This window comes from Paroedura picta, chromosome 16, assembly GCF_049243985.1.
Source record: "Paroedura picta isolate Pp20150507F chromosome 16, Ppicta_v3.0, whole genome shotgun sequence".
Lineage (NCBI taxonomy): Eukaryota > Metazoa > Chordata > Lepidosauria > Squamata > Gekkonidae > Paroedura > Paroedura picta.
Window position 1 is genome coordinate 28,034,386 of NC_135384.1, and position 21,206 is coordinate 28,055,591.

General features: G+C 53.2%; 1 protein-coding gene across 4 annotated transcripts in view; it reads left to right on the forward strand.

The window, feature by feature from the left end:
• CACNB1 (calcium voltage-gated channel auxiliary subunit beta 1) overlaps positions 1–18,600 on the forward strand; it is a 41,579-nt gene extending 22,979 nt beyond the window's left edge. The window contains exons 4-14 of one of the 4 annotated variants that reach the window (XM_077313142.1): positions 445–567; positions 695–831; positions 2,137–2,213; positions 2,631–2,788; positions 4,775–4,855; positions 5,890–5,948; positions 6,509–6,618; positions 9,590–9,741; positions 11,015–11,110; positions 12,333–12,518; positions 14,349–18,600. In XM_077313142.1, coding sequence (XP_077169257.1) covers positions 445–567; positions 695–831; positions 2,137–2,213; positions 2,631–2,788; positions 4,775–4,855; positions 5,890–5,948; positions 6,509–6,618; positions 9,590–9,741; positions 11,015–11,110; positions 12,333–12,518; positions 14,349–14,804 — 1,635 coding nt within the window. In that variant the 3' untranslated portion in view covers positions 14,805–18,600. Of the gene's footprint in view, positions 1–444; positions 568–694; positions 832–2,136; positions 2,214–2,630; positions 2,789–4,323; positions 4,344–4,774; positions 4,856–5,889; positions 5,949–6,508; positions 6,619–9,589; positions 9,742–11,014; positions 11,111–12,332; positions 13,999–14,348 lie in introns of those variants that run through there. The other 3 variants (XM_077313143.1, XM_077313144.1, XM_077313145.1) reach the window with 3 other exon arrangements.
• Positions 18,601–21,206: the final 2,606 nt, after the last annotated feature.

Below are 21,206 nucleotides of genomic sequence, written 5' to 3' on the forward strand. Positions count from 1 at the left end.
AATTTATTCCATAGAGTTTACTATTATGATATAATCTGATTTTACTAGTCATAAGGGAAGACAAGGCGTGACATGAGATCCAACTCTCCCCACCTCCCTCCCTCTCCAAATCTGGTTCGGTCTCTTTGCTGGCCTGCAGAGAATGCTTTAATTCAAGCCCCTGTCCCCAGACTTGAGGAAGGCAGGCATTTTTAAAAAGTCACAGCTGAATATAAAATTGGGCAAGTTCGTCATTTTGGCTTCCGTGCTGTCTAACATGGGACTGTGCGATTGCAGGCCAGCCACAGAGGAGAGCTCCCAAGCTCTCTAAAGAAGTTTCCAGACTCTGGAATTACTTTTTCCCCGACTGAGGAAAAAAGGCTTCCGATTGTCTTCTGGACTATCAACCCATCTACCGTTGGCTGTGCTCTTGGTCTTTCCTCCCTGATTCTGTCTCCCTTACAGACCAAGCCAGTTGCATTTGCTGTGAGGACGAATGTTGGCTACAACCCCTCTCCCAGCGATGATGTGCCTGTCCAGGGAATGTCCATTTCTTTCGAACCCAAAGACTTTCTTCATATCAAAGAGGTAAGGGCCTTTGACAAGTGGGCACTCATCCCCAACACCCACACCGTCTCTGAAGTGTCCACACCACCTGCAGAATAAGCTGGAGTCTCCGTTCTCCTTCACTCCCGTTCTGCCCCCTTTCCTTCAGAAATACAACAACGACTGGTGGATCGGACGCTTGGTGAAAGAAGGCTGCGAAGTCGGCTTCATCCCCAGCCCTGTCAAGCTAGAGAACATGCGGATGATACAGGAGCAAAAGATGAGGCAGCACCGGCTCAGCTCCAGGTGGGTAACGGCAGGATGGGGCAGGCTACGAGACCCCTGCACTGACCAGGATCCCCTTGGCTCTGCAGCAGGACTCCTGTCCTTGGCATCACAGAGTAACATCTAGTCCCACCCCTGCTGAATGCAGGATCCGCCTCGAGCAGCCCGGGTCACCACCTCCCAACGCAGCTAGCTCAATCACTGAACTCCTCTTTCTGTAAAAAAAATAATTCCAATCTCATTCCTGTATTTTTCCACCTGTAATTTCGGCATATTACTGTGAGTCCTGTCCTCTGCTGCCACAGGAACAGCTCCCTGCCCTCCTCTAATTCATAGCGTTTGAAATATCTAAAGAGAGCAATCGTGTTCCCCCCTCCCCAACTTCCTCTTCTCTAGGATAAACATTCCCAAGTCCTTTAGCTTTCTGTCTCCAGGTCCCTTCTTCTCCGTGTAGGAGGTCCCGGATTACCTGGTAAAAGAAGTCTTTCCCCATTCCATCATGGCAGGTTTTATGGACTTTGTGAACAGATGGGTATCTGGGGTGTAGGGGGAGTTGCAGATGTAGGGCTGAGACCTCCCCCTCCAGAAATTGGGACTCATGTTCATATTCTTCCACATGCTGCATTTGTCAAAGTAGGCAAGTCACACAGCCTCCCATCGGGAATACGCCAGATGAATAGCTCTCTCGATGTCCCAGGAATCTCGTAGCGTAACTGCGATAAAGATGGGCATGGGAAGGAATTTGTGTGGGTTGGACAGGTACCATGCGTGGAGAGTGAATAAATAAAGGGTCCTGTATTCAATAGACAGATTGGGATTCTCCAAAGGGGCCTGCAATACATATGTACCCATTCGGACAGAAAATGACTTATTCAGTCAGAATTGTTCCTTAACTCTGGGTCTATTTACACATCTGTGGCTTAAACGCTGGGTCTGTAAGTATTTACTGTTAAGTTGCTGTCATAATTTATAAGACCACCGTTTAAAAATTTGTGCAGGTTTTATAGCTGCCTTGGAGCAGCACTACAAATTAATCTAATCTTATACATCTATGGATACTTTGTGGATCTTCGGAGGTTTTGGTGCCTGAAGAATATGGAGAATTTTGACATAAAGTTGCAGAGGGTGAGGAGGAGGAAGTGTGAACTCCGAGCAAAGGCTAGACAGTGAAGATAAAGAGCGACCCTGAAAATCCTGTTCTGGCCAGCTGAAAGCTTGTACAGCTCTAGTTTTGTCCACGTTCTCCTCTCCCTTGCTTGTAAGTTCTTGCCTCCCCTCCTCTTCTTTCCCCGTCTGACCGAGTGCTCCTCCGTCCTCCCTTTGCAGCAAATCGGGCGACAACTCCACCTCCAGCCTGGGAGACGTGGTGACGGGCACCCGGAGGCCCACCCCGCCCGCCAGCGGTAAGGCTTCTCTTCCCAAGAGAGGACAGTAGAGCCACCAGCACCCTCCTAGCTGTGGAATCTAACCTCTCCCCTTATGAAGCATCACAGCCGTTCCTTAGCAATGTTTTAAAGATTCAGATGGTGGCCAGATTCCCATAGTAATCTTCAAAGAGAATGCCTAAAACCTGCCCGTCCTCAAAAACACACACGTACAAGCTTATGCCGTACCAAGGGGGCATCTCCTTTCTGTTTATTTTTCTGTTTCAACCCCCCCCCCGATCAATTTTTGGTTATTCCCCCCCCCCCTTTTCTGGTCATTCCTTTTGATTTGTTTCTCTTGCCTTTTCAGTTTGTGTTCTTTCTCTCCTCTCCCACCCCCCCCCATTTTTTTCTACCTCCTTTCCCCTTCCCTCTCCCCCACCCCTCCCCCCCCAGGTGCCTTGGACATAACTAACTTAGCTTATGATCCCGACGCCCTTGACTTAGAGGAGGAGGAGGAGGCCACTGAGGAGAACCAGCGAACCCCTAAGACTAGCGTTAGCAGCGTCACCACGCCCCCCTCCGCCACCAAGCGCATGGCCTTCTTTAAGAAGGTAATGGTGCGCTCCCTCCACTCCCCTGCTTGCCCCGTGCTCACGGAATGCTAGCCTGTGTGTGTAGGCTGTCTCTGCCTCCGATTCGGGGACCGAGGGAGGGGGGATATTCCAGGAGACCATCCGACCATGGCGTTGCTTGGTGCATCAACAAGAGAAATCAGAAGCCTCTGTAAGGTGACCTGCCAGCCCCAGGGCCACGAAAGATGGGCTACTTCTCAGAGGAGAGTGGAGGAGCAGGGCAGTGACGTGTTCTGCTCTTGTAGCATGCATGAGCGTACAAGGCGTGGTGGTATGTTCCAGCGATGGCCCCCCTTCCTGTGCATGTGTGAGTTGAGTTCGAGGAAGCATCCGCAGTCAACTCAAATCTTGTGTGGCCCTTGGTAAAGGGTGATTCCCACAGGGTCTGTCTCCTTCCCCCTCCTTCCTTCTGTGCCATGGGAGGGTGACGGCCACGCCTCCCATGAGAAAGGTAAGAACGGGATGTTCTGGCCATCCTCTTCTTCTCTCCCTCCTCCCAGAAGGTTCTCCTGCTCCTTTGCCCCTTAAGAAACGTGCAAGCCGTGTGCTCCATCCATCTTTCCTTCTGTGGGCATTGGCTGTTGAAGGGGCCCTTCCCTGTGCAGGTGGACCATTTTGATCTTCTTGCTGTGGCTCGAATGTTCCAGAAGGAAACCGGCTGGGAGCAAGAGCAGAGCAATGGTCCCCCACCGACACGTGGGTCTGTGGGCATCGCAGAGATCATGGCTCCCATGGAATACGTGTGAAAGGGGGTGTTGTTCCAGCAGCCTTTCCTTCCACGCAAGAAGAAGAGTTGGTTTTCACTGCCCGAAAGAGTCTCAAAGCGGCTTCCAGTCCTCTTCTTCTCCCCACAACAGACCCCCCCCTGTGAGGGATGTGAGGCTGAGAGAGCCCTTGAGATTCCTGCTCAGTCAGAACAGCTCTTATCAGGACTGCGACTGGCCCAAGGTCACTCAGCTGGCTGCATGTGGAGGAGCAGGGAATCAAACCTGGCTGGCCAGATTAGAAGCTGACGCTCTTAACCATGACACCTTCATCCTTTCCCCCGTCTCAACCTGGTGTGTGCCTTTGCAGGCCTTCCCGTTCCTCCTTGGGTGCCCTCTAGAAGAGAGAACAACATGGTCTTGTCAAAAGACTGGCTGTGAAGTAGCCCCAGTGTATCGGAGCCAGACTTCCAATCGACAGGGGTGGCCTGTTCTCCATGACCCCAGAAGAGACCCGCTGGGAGTGCACAAGGGGAGCGTTGGAACCTCGGCCTTTAGCTGCCAAGCAGGGGAGCTGGCCTCCCCCCATGACAGCCGTGGGAGCCCTTTGCCCCCTCCCCAGAGCAAGGGCCCTTCCGCTGACCTCCGCGCCGGTTCTTTCCGTTTCTCCTGTGCTTGCTTGTGCTTCCGCCGGAGTGAGCTGTCAGTAACACGCATGCCTTGTTTGTTTTCTCTTGCCTGTCTCCCTCCTCCCCTTCCCTCGCCACCCGTTCCCCCCCCCCACCCCTTAATGGCGATCGCGGGACATAGCCAAGCAGAAGCAGAAATCGGTAAGTAGGCTTCCGAAACATCCATCGGGTGGCGGTGAAGGCATTTGGCCCAGGCTTTTCCTGACCAGCTGAGTGGCCATAGGGGGCCGATCCTGGGGCCCTCGGAGCTTGTGTGACCCTTCCACCGGCCGCTGGTCCTTGGAGAACTTCTCCACAGACAGTGGCTCCCGACCGCATGAAAGCGCTAGGTTGTCTTTGCCTTGAACACCCAGCCTCCGAGCCAACGTGGGAGTCTGATCGGAGGGGCTGGGACCCCAGGGTCTGTAGGAGGCCAGCACCTGCTCTCCGTGCCGTGGCGCTGGCCTCCTACGCATGACCTCAGGCTTCGGTGGTCGGCGAGGTGCACATCCCTACTCCGTAATGTTCCATCCCAGCCACTTGAGGAGACAGCTCCCCTGAGCAAACCTAATGGCCTCTTTGCTTCCCACCAGACGGAGCACGTGCCGCCCTACGACGTCGTCCCTTCCATGCGGCCGATCATCCTAGTGGGCCCCTCTTTGAAGGGCTACGAGGTGAGGCTTCTGGGGGGGGGGGCTTGGTGCTGGAGTCGGTGGGTGGGTGGCATGGGGGAGGGGAGGTCAAGGTGCTTCTCAAGACCCCCCCTCCCCTCCCTATCAAATCAGCATCGGAACAAGGAATTTCATAATTTATTTTTTAATTTTCAATTTGTTCTTTGATGATTTCCTAACCGCCACTCTTAACTGGCTGGGCCAGCTCGTGGCCGTTTACAGTAAAACCTGGGTAGTTTTGAAAGGGGCTGGCCCGTCTCGTTGAGGTGCATTCGTGCCGTATCGCTCTGACATGTTTGGCCTCTCCGTCGTGGCCTCACTGCCTGTTTCGCTCTTCAAGGGACGGTCTGTATTGAGGGTGGGAGCTGTGGCCCTGCGGCAGAGCATCCGCGTGGCCTGTGGGAAGTGCCAGATTCAATCGCCAGCAGAGGGTGGGGAAGGGGGTGAGGTGAGAAACCTCCGCTGGAGATCCTCTTCCAGTCAGAGTTGGAAATGCTTGACCTTCAGGGACCAGCTGTCTGACTCAGCAAGCATAAGGGTGCTTAAATCAGGGCCCCTGGCTCAGTGGCGGAGGCCCGATCGGCATGCAGAAGGACCACCTGGGTTCGCTCCCTGGCATCTCCGGTTAAAGCAGGGCTCTGCCCAAGACCTTGGGGAGTCGCTGCCAGGCTGAGCCGTGAGCACTGCCCTGGGTGGGTCAGCCAGTGGGGCTGGCTCAGTGTACCGCAGCTTCGTTGTTCACGTATGGAAGGTAGATTCTCTATTCTTGCTCCAGTTGCCCTCCCAACAGAAGTCTCAGTCAGGGTCTTTCAGCCACTGCAAACACCCACCCACCCACCCACCGAGGCTCAGAGCTGGTCTGGGAGTCCCCCTGCAGCCCCTGTGCAGTCAGAGCCAAGAATGTGTACACAAACTGATGCACACGTAGAATCCCTCTTTCTTTCTCCATGCAAATTCCAGCTTCTTATTTCTGACTTTCCTCTGCTTCTGTCTGTCTGTCCCCCCCCCTTCTTCCCCATTCGTCTTTCCCTTCCCAGGTGACGGACATGATGCAGAAAGCTTTGTTCGATTTCCTGAAACGCCGATTTGATGGCAGGTGTGAGCAGCGACCCTTGAGGCAGGGGCTCTGTGTGTGTGTGGGGGGGGGGGGATAAGACTCTTCCTACCTGCGCTGTGGTCCTCGGGACTTGATCCCGGAACTGGAACTGGGGGGGGCTGCGTTCAGAACCGCCCTTGTCAGAGAAAATGAACGCAGCGGGGCTGAGCTTATCCCCCTGTGACCTCTCAGACAACTTCCACCCATCCTCTTTACATGCTTGGTCAGCCCATTTCTGAATATTTCCTCCCCTCACCCCTTCCCTGCTTTCGTAGACCAGGAGCGCATCCCTTATTTTAAAGAAGCAAAAAGTGAGCGGTTGTAGTTTCTGCGAAGGCCACAGCTAGATCCCTGGGGCCTCTTTGCTTTCCGTAGGTGACGCGTTCTAGAAACCTCCCTTTACGAAAGGAACACGAAGCGAGTCAGGGTGCTCCAACAGGGCTCCTCCCCGCACAGTGGGGCAATAAGGAAGACGGGCTAGGGGGCTCGGTGGCAGGAGGGGGGTCCCTGGGGAAAGACCTGCGTTCTGTCGGATGCCCACGTCTCTCTGCCTTCCGCAGAATATCCATCACGCGAGTGACGGCCGACATCTCCCTGGCCAAGCGCTCAGTCCTCAACAACCCAAGCAAACACACCATCATCGAGCGCTCCAGCACCCGTTCTAGCCTAGGTGAGGTTTGCGTGGCGATCCGGGGAGGGGGAGGAGGGGCATAGACCTTTGCCCGTCTCTGTTCTGTGCTCCCCGGAGCTGTTTCGGCATGGATGTTGTGTTCTCCCTTGGTCACGCTAACAGCATCTGCCTGATCTGTCCCGCTTCTACGTTGCCCCCAGTTTTGCTGCGACCCCTTCGAAATGTGGTTTGGAATGAGCTTTTTGGAAAGTTTGCAGTCTGAGTGTCTTGGGACGCCGTCCAGATACAAGGGGTCCTTTTGACGTCAGCGGCATTGCCTCAGACCAAGAGCCACCATCCCCCCCACAAACCAGAGGAATTTTGGGCTATTTTTAAAAAATCAGTAATTGACAGATGGCTGCAGTGCAAAAACGTCGTCACTATATATTACAGTTCCCCAAAATTTAGTATTCTGGCTCATTTCCTTGCAAGTTACAAGGCAAAGCATGTGGGCTGTACATTTCCCTTTATAACTCCCCAACGGAAAGGGCTAGATTTCCTTTTTCAGTGAAAGCTAGGAATGGGTAGATTGTGGCAATACATCGTTAGACTTTTACAATACTGTAACGATCCAGCAATTCTTACAGAGGTGTTTTTTTTTAATAGCCCCTCCACGGAGTGGGCAGGAAATGGGGGCTCCACGGACCGAGGCAAAGAAAGTGTGGGGGAAACAGCCTCGTGGATCCACTGTGGCCTGCGCCTTCGCAGCAGCCACGGATCACCTCCACGTGCAGGCAGCCTGGGCGTGGAAGGCGAGGACGACAGCAGCCGCCTTCTCCGTGTGGTCGCATGGCCCTAACAACTTGCATGAGCAGCCTGTTAAATTCTCCCAGCCTGTGTCCCTCCAATCTGTATCAAACCACCAAGAGCAGTTCTTCCCCCGGATGCCTGTGTGTTTCCCATAATCTTGTATATCACCCCTTCTTCCCTTGTTCCCAGCAGGGCTCCTCTTCCAAGCTCAATCGCCCCCCTGATCAGTGATCTAGAATGGGGGGAGGGCTGGGGGCGGTCCTACTTTTTTGTGAGTCGCTCCTGCGTCATGATTGATCATCTGGGAAACGCCCCCAAGATCACCAGTTTTGGTGACGGAAACATTCCCGCGTTTAAGTACATGCTGTCTTGTATTCGGATTGGGAAAATGGGCTTCCCTGAATACCTCTTGCAAGAGGGAAGGCGATTGGGGCTCCTCCGCTGTTCCTCCTGATTCCCCCCACCCCTCCTTGCCATGGTGTCTGATTTCAGGGGCCCCTTGAGATACCACCAACTCACTCTTGTCTTTTTTCCCCCTTCTCCCCTCCACTTCCTCCCCCTCCCTTCTGCGCCTCTACCTCCCTTCTCTGCTCCTGATACAGATGTCTTGGGTATGTAACCTTTAACCTCCCGAATTCTCAGGTGTCCCTGTGCAAACTTAACTATATTTTGAGGGAGGGATAACTCCTAAAGAGTGGCTTGCACCTAAATAGCTTTTTCTTGGGGGGGCGGGAAGGTTCAGGAGTAGAACAAAGACACGTGTTTTGGCTTTGCCAAAATACGATGTTCTGTTGTTCATTTTGCATTTTTTTTCATTGGATTTGAAAAAATGAAAAAAAAAAATGGCGAGTCGCAAAGGGCATTAATTTTTCGGTCTTTCAGCCACAAGGACGTAACCATTCTAACATGAGAAAATTGTGCCTGTAACAAAATCTCAAAGACACTGTTGGGTTCCAACTAGCAATTCCCCCCAAAAAATTTAAAGAAGCTTTTTGGCTGTAAAATACTTGAATATATATATCCATAAGAATGTAAGGCCAAAACTCAGAGTAGTGCTCTTTCAATAGGAATCAATTTTGGAGGGGGGGGATATACATTGTTATTTAAAGCCAGATTTTAAAAAGTTGTTTGCAAATAGTAATTTCACTTAATATCAGTTAGGAGCAGGGAGTCTGCTAGCTGTGTTGTAGCCTGTGCTTTAAAAACCCCATCAGACATTCAGGCCTCAATGAATGTGGGCTTTTCTGCATTCTCATTTTCGTTGCTTGTGTGTCCCTCTTGCTTCTGGTTTGCTTTTCTTCCTGTCCTGCACTTGTTTTGGCCCTCTAGCCACAATTCAGTATTACGTGGCTTTGTGCCCAGCCTCAAAACCTGCAGTTGAAATCTGCCGGGGCACTGGCTTTAAAAACTATGTAACATCAAAGTGGCCACTAGAGGGTGCAAAACACATGCAGAGCCAGGCTACGGGTGGGGGCCTGAAGGCACAGGAAGACACAAGCCAGGAAAACCGAGAATGTGCGAAAGTGCTCCGTGGAGAAGTGACATCGTTTCGTTCCCTGCAGGAAGATGTGCAGGTGTGGCGTGTAACCCTGCGCTGCTCGACCCCCAAAGTCATGATTGGCCTCACCCTGGGCATGTGAGAAAGGCCCACAAGAGCCAAGCTCAGACACAATCCCTTCTGCCCACCCGCTCACCACCTGCCTAAGGTCAGAGCATTTCTGTCCAGCGGCTCTCTAGCCTCTGCTTAAAATCTTCCCAAGAAAAAAAACCCACCACCGCCCGAGGAAGCCTGTTCCACTGAGGAACCGCACAAACTGTCAGGAACGTCTTCCGGATGTTTAGCTGAAAATTCTTTTCAATGTATTTCATCCCGTTGGTTCTGGTCCGACCCTCTGCCTCGCTGTGCCTCGTGGTGGTGTTTCCTCGGGCTAGAGCAGATCTGTGGGTCGAGCTGACGGGGAAACCAGAATAAACCTGGCAGGGCAGAAACAGTTCCCTACTCCATCCTTTCCTGGTGCAGCCTCTCTCCTCGGTCCCACGTCTATCGCAAGCTTGCAACAGAAGAAAGCCAGAATAGGTCACGGGTCAGTTTATGAGTTCAGAAGTTCCCGACGGTGAGCAGAATCTAGCATAACGAAAAGCGCGTGTGAATGGGGTCTGCAGCTCCTTTCTCTAGCGCCACTGACGCCACCTCCCTCTTTCCCGCGGTCTGCGCCGGCAGCCGAGGTGCAGAGCGAAATCGAGCGCATCTTCGAGCTGGCCCGCACGCTGCAGCTGGTCGCCCTGGATGCGGACACCATCAACCACCCTGCTCAGCTGTCCAAGACCTCGCTGGCCCCCATCGTTGTGTACATCAAGATCTCTTCCCCCAAGGTGAGGGAACACCTGTGCCTCCCCAAGGCGTTCGGGAGGAACTCTAAGGCGGCCACAGGATTTGGGGGGCAGATCAAGCCTCAGGGATCCTACAGCACCCGGGAGGGGGGGGCTGAGGGGGGGGAACGACACCACAGTTATCAGAAGTCCGTAGTTAATGTATACAGCTCCGTGACACCTTGCAGGGAGGAGAGAGCTCTCCAGAATGTGTTTGTTTCCAAGCTGCTGGGCAAAAATGAAGCAACAATTGTCCAATTAATTTATATCGATTTGCGTCCGTTATGGCACGTGGGGATATCGACTTGCGTTTGTTTTATTTGTTTCATTTCCCTGGCAATCAGTAGTCCGGTTAGAGAGTTCAGGGGAGTCAGGAGGGGAGAAGGAAGAGGGGCCTGTCTCTCTCATGGACGGTTCCCCCTTCTTAGGTATTTTCCCTGTGGATCAGATTGTGCCATTGGGAGGCTGCTGTATATCATGAAAGAGGACCTGGGGGAAAGGGCGAACTTCCTTGGCCCTTCGAGTCAGTGGTTAGGAGGTGCAAAATCCAGACAGGTCTTCATAAATCTTTCCTTCACCTGCAGTTTTGCTTCTAGGGTTTTTTTTTTGCAGTTTGAACATTTCTGCCTGCCAGAAGGGGGGGAATGTGGGAATGCAAGGCTGGAGAAGAGCAGAGTTTCCAATCGCCAGAAACATTTCCATTCTCTGGTTTTCACACGGTTTCGCCTAACGGTCTTGAGCGCTAACAAATCTGCAGTTTGGAAGTTAGAGCTCTCTGCTCGGGTAGAACTGTTGTGCTTAGAAGTGGATGCTCTCCTGTGTCTCGCCCTTAACTCAGAGACATCCGCCCCAGTTCCAAAACAGGAGAGCATGAGGAGCTGTCATATACGAACTGGAAGTGTCCATCTCTCGAACCCAGAGCTGCTCCCTCTTGGGCAGGGGCTTTCCAAACTCTGTTTTTCCAGCCCTGTTGACCGAGTACCTGGAGCTGCCAGGGACTGAACGTGGGGCCTGTGTGCTCTGTCAGGGTGCCGTGGGTCCCATGTCAGCTCCACGGCATTTCACCCGATCCCACGGGCCTCTTGCTGGAAGCAAGGCCCGCTGTATTTAGTGGGGCTTCCTCCTTCTGGGCCATTCCTCGTCAAGGGAGGTGCATCCTGCCATTGTCGGGAGGAAAGTCCCTCCTCCTCTCTTCCAATCTGTTTTGGTTCCAGTTTCTTCCCACCAGGAGGGGAATTTAGCTTCTCCTTTCTCCCTCCTCCCCCCCCCCCCCCAGGTGCTGCAGCGATTGGTGAAGTCCAGAGGCAAGTCCCAGGCGAAGCATCTGAATGTGCAGATGGTGGCGTCGGACAAGCTGGCCCAGTGCCCTCCAGTGAGTACCACGGAGCCCACACATGGTGTCCTCGTGGCCTGGCTCCCTCCCCTCCCCTCCTCCGATCCGGGCTTCTGCTGCTCTGGTTCCCTGGTGCGTTTTGCATTCTTCCCTTGCCCCTTGGCCAATTGTACCGCCAGTCCAGACCCCAACAGGTAACTCACTCCCAACAGCCCCGTCAAGAGTCACTTGCCGGACCCTCTGCGAGCCCCTCCTCTCCGGCCTGCCCCTCTGCGTCTTGAGCAATGCAAAATGCTGTTGCTAAAAATCAGCTTCTTGCCCTCTCAATGAGTCGGTTCAGGGCAGGGCCCAGGGCTGTTTCTGTTTTTTGGGGAAGCACCTAACGCTCCTAGAGAGATGCCCAGAACCCACTGATGTCCATTCTTGGAATAAGGCCATCTCCTTTCCTAAAAAACCAAACAAACCCCATTCCTGATAATCTGGACCTTTTCTCCCTTGTGCCATAAGAACATAAGAGAAGCCATGTTGGGTCAGGCCAGTGGCCCACCCAGTCCAACACTCTGTGTCACCCAGGGGCCTTAATCCAGGGGCCGCCAAGAGGTCCCCCAGCAGGGCCAGCACTCCAGAAGCCCTCCCAGGTTGCCTCCCAAGCACCAAGAAGACAGAGTGTCCCTGTCCAAGAGAGAGTCTTCCATCTCTACCTTGTGGCTAAGAGCCACTGAGGGACCTCTGGAAGGAGTCTGTGCTGGGAGCCCTTCCCATTTCCTGTGGCAATACACTCCGTGTGTTAATGACTTCTGGGGAAGAAGGACTTTGCTTGATCTGTTCTGCGCCCACTGCTCAATCACGGGTTCTTGTATTGTGAGAAAGGAAGAAAAGGACTTCTTTCTCTGCCTTCTCTATCCCATGCCTAATTTTGTAATTTCACCCTTCACCTGAAGGCATCTCACCCTTCACCTGTCATTTCTCCAAGATAAAAAACTCTCACCTCTTTGACCTTGCTTCGTAGGGAAGGTCTCCCATCCCTGTAATAATTTCAGTTTCTTTCTTTCTTTCTTTCTTTCTTTCTTTCTTTCTTTCTTTCTTTCTTTCTTTCTTTCTTTCTTTCTTTCTTTCTTTCTTTCTTTCTTTCTTTCTTTCTTTCTTTCTTTCTTTCTTTCTTTCTTTCTTCCTTCCTTCCTTCCTTCCTTCCTTCCTTCCTTCCTTCCTTCCTTCCTTCCTTCCTTCCTTCCTTCCTTCTTTTCTTCCTCTGCCACCGCAGGAATTGTTTGACATCATCTTGGACGAGAACCAGTTAGAAGATGCCTGCGAGCACCTGGCCGAATACCTAGAAGCCTATTGGAAGGCCACGCACCCTCCCAGCAGCAACCCGCCCAATCCGCTGCTGACGCGCACCATGGCGACCGCCGCCTTGGCGTCCAGCCCCGCCCCCGTCTCCAACCTCCAGGTACAAGTGCTGACCTCCCTGAAGCGCAACCTGGGCTTCTGGGGTGGGAGGGGCGGCCTGGAACAGGGGCAGAGCGGACCTGCCCTCGGCCCCCGCACGGAAGAGCACGAATTGTAGGTTCACCCTGAAAAATTGCTCCGGAAGGAAGAAAACGAGCCAACGGCAGCTCCGGCTTTCCTGTAGTGGACTGTTTTTTTGGAGCTGCTGCCTGGGAAAGGAGACGTCTGTCCGGCCCATTCTGGGTTCGCTTCTCCAAAGAGTGTCTTACTAAAGATTGCTCTTCCCCTCTCGGTCTTGTGCGGAATTTGGCATCAGGAGCATCGCCCTTTCCTTCGTCCTTGGAGAAAGGCATCCTGAGACTCTACAGAGGGAGGCCCTTAGTTACCTGTGATGGGGTGATGCTGAATGGCGGACACTGTCGGCTGACCCCCATTCGTTATCAGAGGTGCCGAGTTTGTCCATGTGCGCCAGCAAGGACCGGCCCCCTGTGTCACAGCCCGGGCATCGTGTCCTCCTCACATCCACCGCTGCGTTCAGCGTGGATTTAGATAAGTGTTCCCCAACCTTTCAACAAGCTGTGACTTTTCCTAGTATGGCGGCGTGGTTAAGTGTGGCAGCCTCTAATCCGGAGAACCAGGTTCGATTCCCCACTCCTCCTCTCCGTGCCGCCAGCTGGGTGTCCTTGGGTCCCAGTCCCAGTTCTCTCAGAGCTCTCTCAGACTCACCCGCCTCGCAAGGTGTCTTCTCTGCCCAGGCAGCTCCGCCTGCTGGAATCCAACGGCCCCACATGGAAAGCTGACCCTTAGTCTCGCCCGCATGCCCCACATTCACCCACCGGCGCCTTGGGTCGTTATCCTAGCCGCCTCCCACCTCTTTGCTGAGGAGCCTTCAGAGCAATCCAGGACGTGGGTCTGTGCCTCGGCCTGGCTGGAAACTGTATCGAGCTGGGCTGAGACCGTTCACGATAAATCTCCCCAAGGCTTGTTGTATCGCAGCCCACTTAGGAAACGATTTGCGTGGTCCTTCCCCACCCCTCCCTCTCTCAGGCACAGATCTGGGTGTGCTACTGTTGAGTGCGCGGTGAGGAACACTGCCTGCTTTGAGTCCAGGACGCATGCGGAAGCCGTGAGGAGCACCCAGGGCCAGTTTATCCATGTAGCACATGCATCTCCCAGGGGCTCCTGCACTGCGCTCCATGGATCAAGGCCGTAGCCGCTCTCCTTCCCTCTTTTCCGTCTTTAAGGTCACGCAGAGGGACACCCCTCTCCACCGTGGAGGTCCCTTCTGCCCCCCCCCCCCCGTCTGGCTGATTCCACTGTAATTGCTAGGGCCTCACAAATCCTCAAACTGGCTCTGGGGCTACAGGCCCCACATATCTTGAAACCCCTCCTATGGGAATCCAGCCATTATCTCCACGCTGTGCCATTCTACATTTGGGGGGTCCCACAAGTCAGTGCTGACAGGCTACACCAGGGGTGGACAATCTGTGGCCCACCAGATGTCCATGGACTACAAGTCCCATGAGCCCCTGCCAGGGGCTCATGGGACTTGTAGTCCACGGACATCTGGAGGGCCACAGTATGACCACCCCTGAGCCACACGGACCCTGCATGCCGCTGCGTGCCACGGCCTTGCTCTTGATGTGGGTTGAGGCACGATCGCGTCGGGGGCTGCCTAGCTCGTCCGTGGTTTGTCCGAGACGGCCGCCGTTGGGGCGCCTGCTGCTAACCTGTTTTCCGCTGCTGCACCTCTCTGGCCCCTCTAACCCGGCTTTTATCTCTCTCTCCTTCTCTTGTGCATGGTGTGCGGTGAATGCCTCTTCCGAAACAGGGACCCTACTTAGTGCACGGGGAGGAGCCTCACAAAGCCCGGCACTCCGGCCTGCACAACTACTCAGGGCCGCCGGTGGGGCGCGGCCAGATCCGGCCCGCGCAGCATCCCTCCCACCTGGCCGCCCGGGGCCTCTCCCGCCAGGACACCTTCGATGCAGAGATGCAGGGCAGCCGGGATCCCGCCTCCACCGAGCCGGGGGACCCCTGCATGGACATCAAGGCCGACCCCTACGAGGAGACGGAGCCCCGTGGCCCGGCCCGCCGTCCCCCCCACCAGCGCCAGTCTTCCTGGGACGCCGAGGAGCCCGACCGGCAGAACCACAACCGGCCTCTGCGTGTGCGGGGCAAGGGGCGAGAGCGTTATTGCCACGAGGAGGAAGAGGAGGAGGAGGAGACCGCCGGCCGCAACCAGAACGATGGAGAGGACTGGGGGCGAGACGCTTACATCCATTAAGGCCCTGGGGGGGGGTGGTTTGGATCCTCCCACACATAGCCTTGGGGTCAGGGGCTGTCTTCGATCAAGAGGCCCCCCCAGGGGGGGGGGGCAACGCGGTCTGCTGAAGGCTTGGTCTTCATCTCCACCAGGAGGTGGTCAGTGGGAGCAGCGCTTGCGTCCCAAGGGCCCGTACCATCACCAGCCCAGTCCGTGAGTTAACTCCCCTCCTCTCTGTTCTTTTTTGGGGGACCCCCTCTCCCCTGCCCCCTCGCCATGTGTGCCAACGACCTCTTTGACCTTGTCCCTACCAGCCTGCACTGCCTGGGCCTTTCTCACCATGTCATTAAACAGGAAACCCCATCTACCTTAAAGCGCTCTTTCCGCTCCGGGCCCCCCGTGGGCCTGCTGTGGGAGGGGGCCGGTCTCCCATCGGTGCCTGGGGTCACTCCAAACCCTGTGGCCAGAGCCACGGTGGACCAGCTGGATCCTTGAACTGTTGGGGTGCACACTCCTTGGGGCCTTCCTGCCCGCCTTCCACTGGGGCCCAGCAGCTGCCAAGTTTCCCCCTGCAGACCCGGGCTGCCCTCGATCGCTTTATTTGCTGACGTGGTGGAACTCAAGCTGCCCAAGAGCCGGTGGGAGGGCAGTGAGGGAGGCGGGGGCCAAAGTCAAGCCCGGTTTCCCGTCCCAGAGTCGAGTCATCAGAAGAACTTCTCCAGTGCCTACAGAAGAAGCCCTCCGCCCCGCCTGCCCTCCAGTGCCTCAGCCCCGGACCCATTGGGATGCGTTTCCTATGCTGGAGAGACCCCAGGCCTGCGGGTTGCATGCACGTGTGGTGTGTGCTGTGGCTGGGAGAGAAGCAGGGGGTGGGGGTCTCTCCTGGGAGCGTGCCTGTAACCAATTGCTGCCCTGCTCTTAACACAGATTGTGAAAACCTCTTTCCAGCATGCATAACCACCGGGCCCGTGGCGTTCGGCCGGGGAAAGGTAGGGGAACGCTGACGCCGCCCCAAACTGAGACGGCAAATTTTTCCAGACTGTCCCAAGACAGCCTTCTGTCACCGGGCGGGGGGAAGTGTGCCAAGTGCCGTCCTGCCCCGTTGTTGCCTCTTCCTTTTGTCTGAGGGCCTTTGGAATGTAACTGGCCTGTCCGGAAAGACTCGGGCAGTGAGCCGACTTTTGCCCTAGGAGGAGAAACTGGCCCGCGGGTTTGCTAAGGTGAGCAATCCTTAGGGTGCCCCAGTTAGAGAGCCAGACCGTGCTCAATGGCCTCTAGGAGAGAGCCACCCTTGAGTGCCCCATGCAGGTTGAATGTGCCAAGTGAGTTGACCAGCTTGGAGCCTTACGACGCCCTACGGACTGCGAGTGGAGAGCCACGGCAGTTCACCCTCGCGAATGTCAGCTGTACCCCAGCAGATTCCACAGCACCATCTTGTGCCAAAACTCGCTTCCTGCCCTGATGGCTGAAGGCCTCCTCACTTAAAGGTCACCAGAGTGCAGAACATGACTGGCAGCCTTCATCTCCAATTGCCACGCACCTTTGGCGTTTACAGGGCCTAAGTGCTTGAAATGAGGCAGCCTCTCCTGCCACCAGTTCCCCCAATGTTGTTCCTCTCCTGCTGGTCGATGCCCTTTGACTTCCTCTCCGGGGAACAACTCGGTCTCATGTTGTCTGCTAGTCTCCTTGTCTGTGCCGGGGCTGGGGAGCCTGAGGCTAGCTGGGTGTGGGGGTTTTGTCGTCCTCGTGTTCACGTTCTTGGTGGCATGAGCCCCACAAGCTGCAGTGGCCATCTGGAGCCCTCCCCTGTGTTTCCTGCTGTTTTATGTAGTCCCCGTGCCCACTGCATCAACCTCTATTCGAAACATCATCTCTGTCCTCGGCATGAATATAGAGATTTCTAGGAGATACTGCTCCTAATAACTAATTCCTCATCAGGGAAAACAGCGACACATGGCCTTAGATCACCCTTTCAGGTTTGAGGGTATAAGCCTCAAATAAAGCTGAAGGCAGAGTGTGGCATACTATGTCAGTATGCAGCTCATGGAACGTACCTCCACCATCTCCGGATACACCAGGCAGGGGGACACAAGCAAGCTGATTGAAGACTAGGGGTTTTCCCATATTCTCAGTTTCCTCACTTGTAAATTTATTTGGGCATTCCATTCTGTTCCCTACACGTTTTGCCCCACTAGTGGTCAATTCAGTATTGTTATTTATTAAATTTCAAGACCGGCTGAGGGCGGTGTACTGGTCCATCCAGTTAAAACAATAAAAACATTACATGTTAAAAATATGTCAGCAATTAAAACCAATTAACAAATTAGAAGCATCCCTAGAAGCAGCAGTGCGTCATGGACAACCAGAAAGTTAATATCTGCTGATAAATCTATCTTAGGCTGGATATTACTAAAAAGAGGTGTCTTTTGTCTTTGGGGGGGGGCATGGATGTTACCTGCAGGGAGATATACGGGACGTCAACTGATGTGATGTTGAATTGACCACTAGAGGGCACAAAACGTTTGTGGAACACGGTAGGGGAAGCCCTGAAGAAACAGAGTTCCCACTGTGAAGTTGTACATATTGAGGAATGGGCTGGAAATCTGGACATGTGGCTTCTGATATCTGGATATGTCAAAATGCTGTGGTAGCTGGTGTGTCCTGGATCTTGCCTTTGTGGGTGGAATACTGACAGGCAACATCTTTCTGTTTCCTTTTTACTTCTACGGGGCGGGGGGGGATGCCATCTACAGTCCCTGCAGCCATCCCTTCTGATGCTCCTAGTCCTGTTGTGTGATCCCTGTCGGGTGGGGATGACCTCTGCCCAATGTCTCTGAAAGGATCATTCCCTTATTTTCATCTGCCATCCCTTATTTCAGAGTCTTGTATAGCCACAGCAGTTTCCAACATTTTATATCAGACCCCGCCGCTTGTAATCTTTGTCTGGCATTCTTGGCGATTCCATAGCTACGTTTGGTGGCTACATGAATGAGCTATGGTGGATCTTGGAGGTCGGAATAGACAGGCCAGATTCCCCTGGCCCAGAGCAGCTTTTGCCATACCTGAAGGGTACTTAATGGGGAAATGATAGTGAACCTAGTACTGAAGGACATGACGGTCTATTTCTGGGATGGACTACACATCTCTCTCTCTCTCTCTCTCTCTTCCCCCCCCCCCCATGTGCCTGGAGCTTCGCTGAAGATAAGTTAATGAGCTATTTGCGGGAGGGGGGTGTTCCCCAAGCTTCTGGTTGTGCAAGAGTTATGGGGAAGGGGAGCTGTCACTTTACAGTAGGGCAAAAAAACAAAGTGGATTTGAACCACAAGATAATGTGTATATGTCATTTATCAGATTGTTTAAAGGAGTGTATTTTTATTTATTCTTGGCGTCACCTGGGATGGAAATTTTGGCCTATTTTTTGCAATAAATTGCAGCCTTTTTTGTTTATCTGTTATGGTTTAGTCGGGCCTAGCAAGAAGACAGTTATGCTATGGCTGGTTTGAGGGGAGGGGGTTGTTCCATTTAATGAACGACTTCTCTGTTTCTTTGAAAGGGAGGGAAACGGCATTTCTAAGAATGCACTTTTGCATTTTCAGTTGTTGGCAAATAACTAGTGGCCTCCCCTGCTTTTTGTTGCCATCTCTCATATTTATTCCTCCTGTTGCCTTTTTCTTCTTCTTTTTGGGACGGGCCGGGGGACAAAGACAATTGAGAACTTCTCCCGGGTCTCTGCCTCATCAATATACACAGTTTGATTCTTCAGTGCTCTAATAACCCAGCCCCATTGCCATGGGAATAAAAGTATTTTGTAAAACGCCATCGGCTCGGTGTTGTTTGTTGTGTGAAAGTGGGGGGGAAACAAGCCCTGAACGGAATGACAAGTGCAAGGATTCCCACCCAAAAAAATACCACAACAAGTACCTTGCATAGAACAAGCTGCGGGTGTGAGCACATGAGAACAGCACCTTGTCCAGAGTGTCCAAAGCACCACGGCAAGGCCCCAGCCATTGCGGACAAACGAAGCTGACTTACGCTAGTATATTGGGCCACGGTATTGGCAGGGCCTTTCCAGGGACTAACCTGGAGACAAAACTTTCTCAGTAGCTTATCTTCTTCACGAGATCCTTTAACTGGAAATGCCATTCCTTGGAACTGCAAACAAAGCATCTTCTCTGCCGTTGATGCACAGCCCATGCCCGATGGCCTGCCAGATGTTCCTTCAAAAGCATAGGATAAGGCTCTACTTTTCAAGAGAAGAACGCCCTACCTGGTGGCTTCTCTACAGAAGCAGGGGCTCAGGCTTTTGCATCTCCTGCTACTTCCGTCCTTTCAACTGGGGATGCCGGCAATTGAATCAGCGGCCTGCCTTCCTTGCAGAGCCTCTGCCACTGAGCCAGGAGCCACGGCCCCTTTCCAAATGCAAATGCAAAGCAGGAGACATCTAAGCAAGGAAGGCATGAAAAGGAAAGGATTGCAAAGGGAAGGCATGAGTCACTTGAGAGCAGGATGGGAGGCAGCTGGCAGGACACAAGCATGGCAGGGTGAGGCATGGGGATGAGGCGCAGGGTCAGGGCAGCTCCAGATCCCACCCATCCACCCATTCATTCATTCATTCATTCATTCATTCATTCATTCATTCATTCATTCATTCATTCATTCATTCATTCATTCATTCATTCATTGTATATACCGCCCCTCACTGTGACAGACATCTCAGAGCGGTGTACATGTTAACAGTAGAACCAAAAGCACATTGATGCATTTGCAACTATTTGAACAAGAAGTATATCATTAACAGTGAATGTCAATTAAAGCTTAGGAACATTGCATGCTGGATATATGCAACAAGTGAAAACGAAGCTGCAGCGGATGGGCAGAAGCTTTAGGGTAGGGACATGTGGCTAGTCAAAATTGCCTGGACCAGGTTGTGGGGAGGTCCCCGTCACCAGCCTCACCCAAAAGCTTAGAATCATAGAAGGGACCTCCTGGGTCATCTAGTCCAACCCTCTGCACTATGCTTGGCGGAAGAGCTCCATTTAGCAGGCCTTACGGAACTGTTTGAGCTCTGATAGGGCCTTGGTGTCACTGGGGCGCTCGTTCCACCAGGTTGGGGCCACGGATGAGAAGACTAGCTGAGGCCAGGTGATTTCTTTGGATCCAGGGATCGCCAGTCTCTGGAATGGATAGAGTGTGTTGCTATTCGGGGGATATAAGCAAGCAGACGGCCTGTGAGGTACGCAGCACCCTGACCGCGGATGGCCTTGAAGGTGAGTACCACACCTTAAACCTTTTCTTCCTGCCCTGAAGCTGCCCCTAGAGTCCAGCATTTAAAAAAAAAATCAGCTTTGCATTTGTATGATATCTACACACTTTTAAGACCAACAAAGTTTAATTCTGGGCATAAGCTTTTGTGTTTGAACACATGCAAAAGCTTACCCCTGGAGTTAAACTTCTTTTGGTCTTAAAGGTGCCCCTGGACTCAAGTTTCGGGCAATTGCTTCAAAGCAGTTTTGCTGCTCACCTGAATCTACCTACTTGCCATAGCTGTGGTGTTTGAGCACCCCCTGCTGGTCTCTTGTAAGCACTGCAGCCATACACCTGGGGAGGTGGAAGAGGAGTCAGGGGCCAGCAGCCGGGAAACCATGAACATAAGATATCAGGGTGGAGAATTTCATCGTCTGAGTAGTTCAGCAGTGGAATGGGCTGCCTAAGGAGGTAGGGAGCTCCCCCTCGCTGATTCTGTGAGATCTGTTGTAATACCAGGAGATCTCTGGTCACCACCTGGAAGTTGTTAACCCCAATTACGCCAGCCAGGCCTAACTGTCTCCTCGCAGGAAATAAAGGGCAAGGAACCACCCAGTCCCAGCGCGATCATCTGGCTGAGTTCTGGCTTGCTGTAAGAAAGCCATAGCCAAAAGGCTGTTGTGTTGTGTTGTGTTGTGGCACAGCATGCTGAGCAAGCATTGTGCGCACAAGGCATCATGTGTCTGAAGAAGCATGCGCACGCACACAAGAGAGCTTATGCTCTGAACTAAACTCCGTTGGTCTGAAAGGCAGCCCTGGCTGAGAATTTGCTCTGTTGGTCCTGGAAGTCTCCCTCCCGTTGCCACCAGGGGGCGCCATGAAACCACTGGCCTCCCTGACCCAAAAACACAGACTGGGCATCACCCAACACACACACACACACCGAATATCTGAAATGGTCAAGTAGATGGTTTTGATATCATTTGAATCCTTTTAATAACTTTAAGACCTAATTAATGTAAATGTCAATTTGGTCTTTTGGCTTTTTTGTCTGATGTTACCCGCCTCAAGTCAACCAGAAAGGTAGGGATATACAATTAATGTCATTATTACTATACTGCTACTACTACAGATGGCGCAAGCCCTTTCAGATTGTCAAAGCGAGTTCAGCAGTTCCTC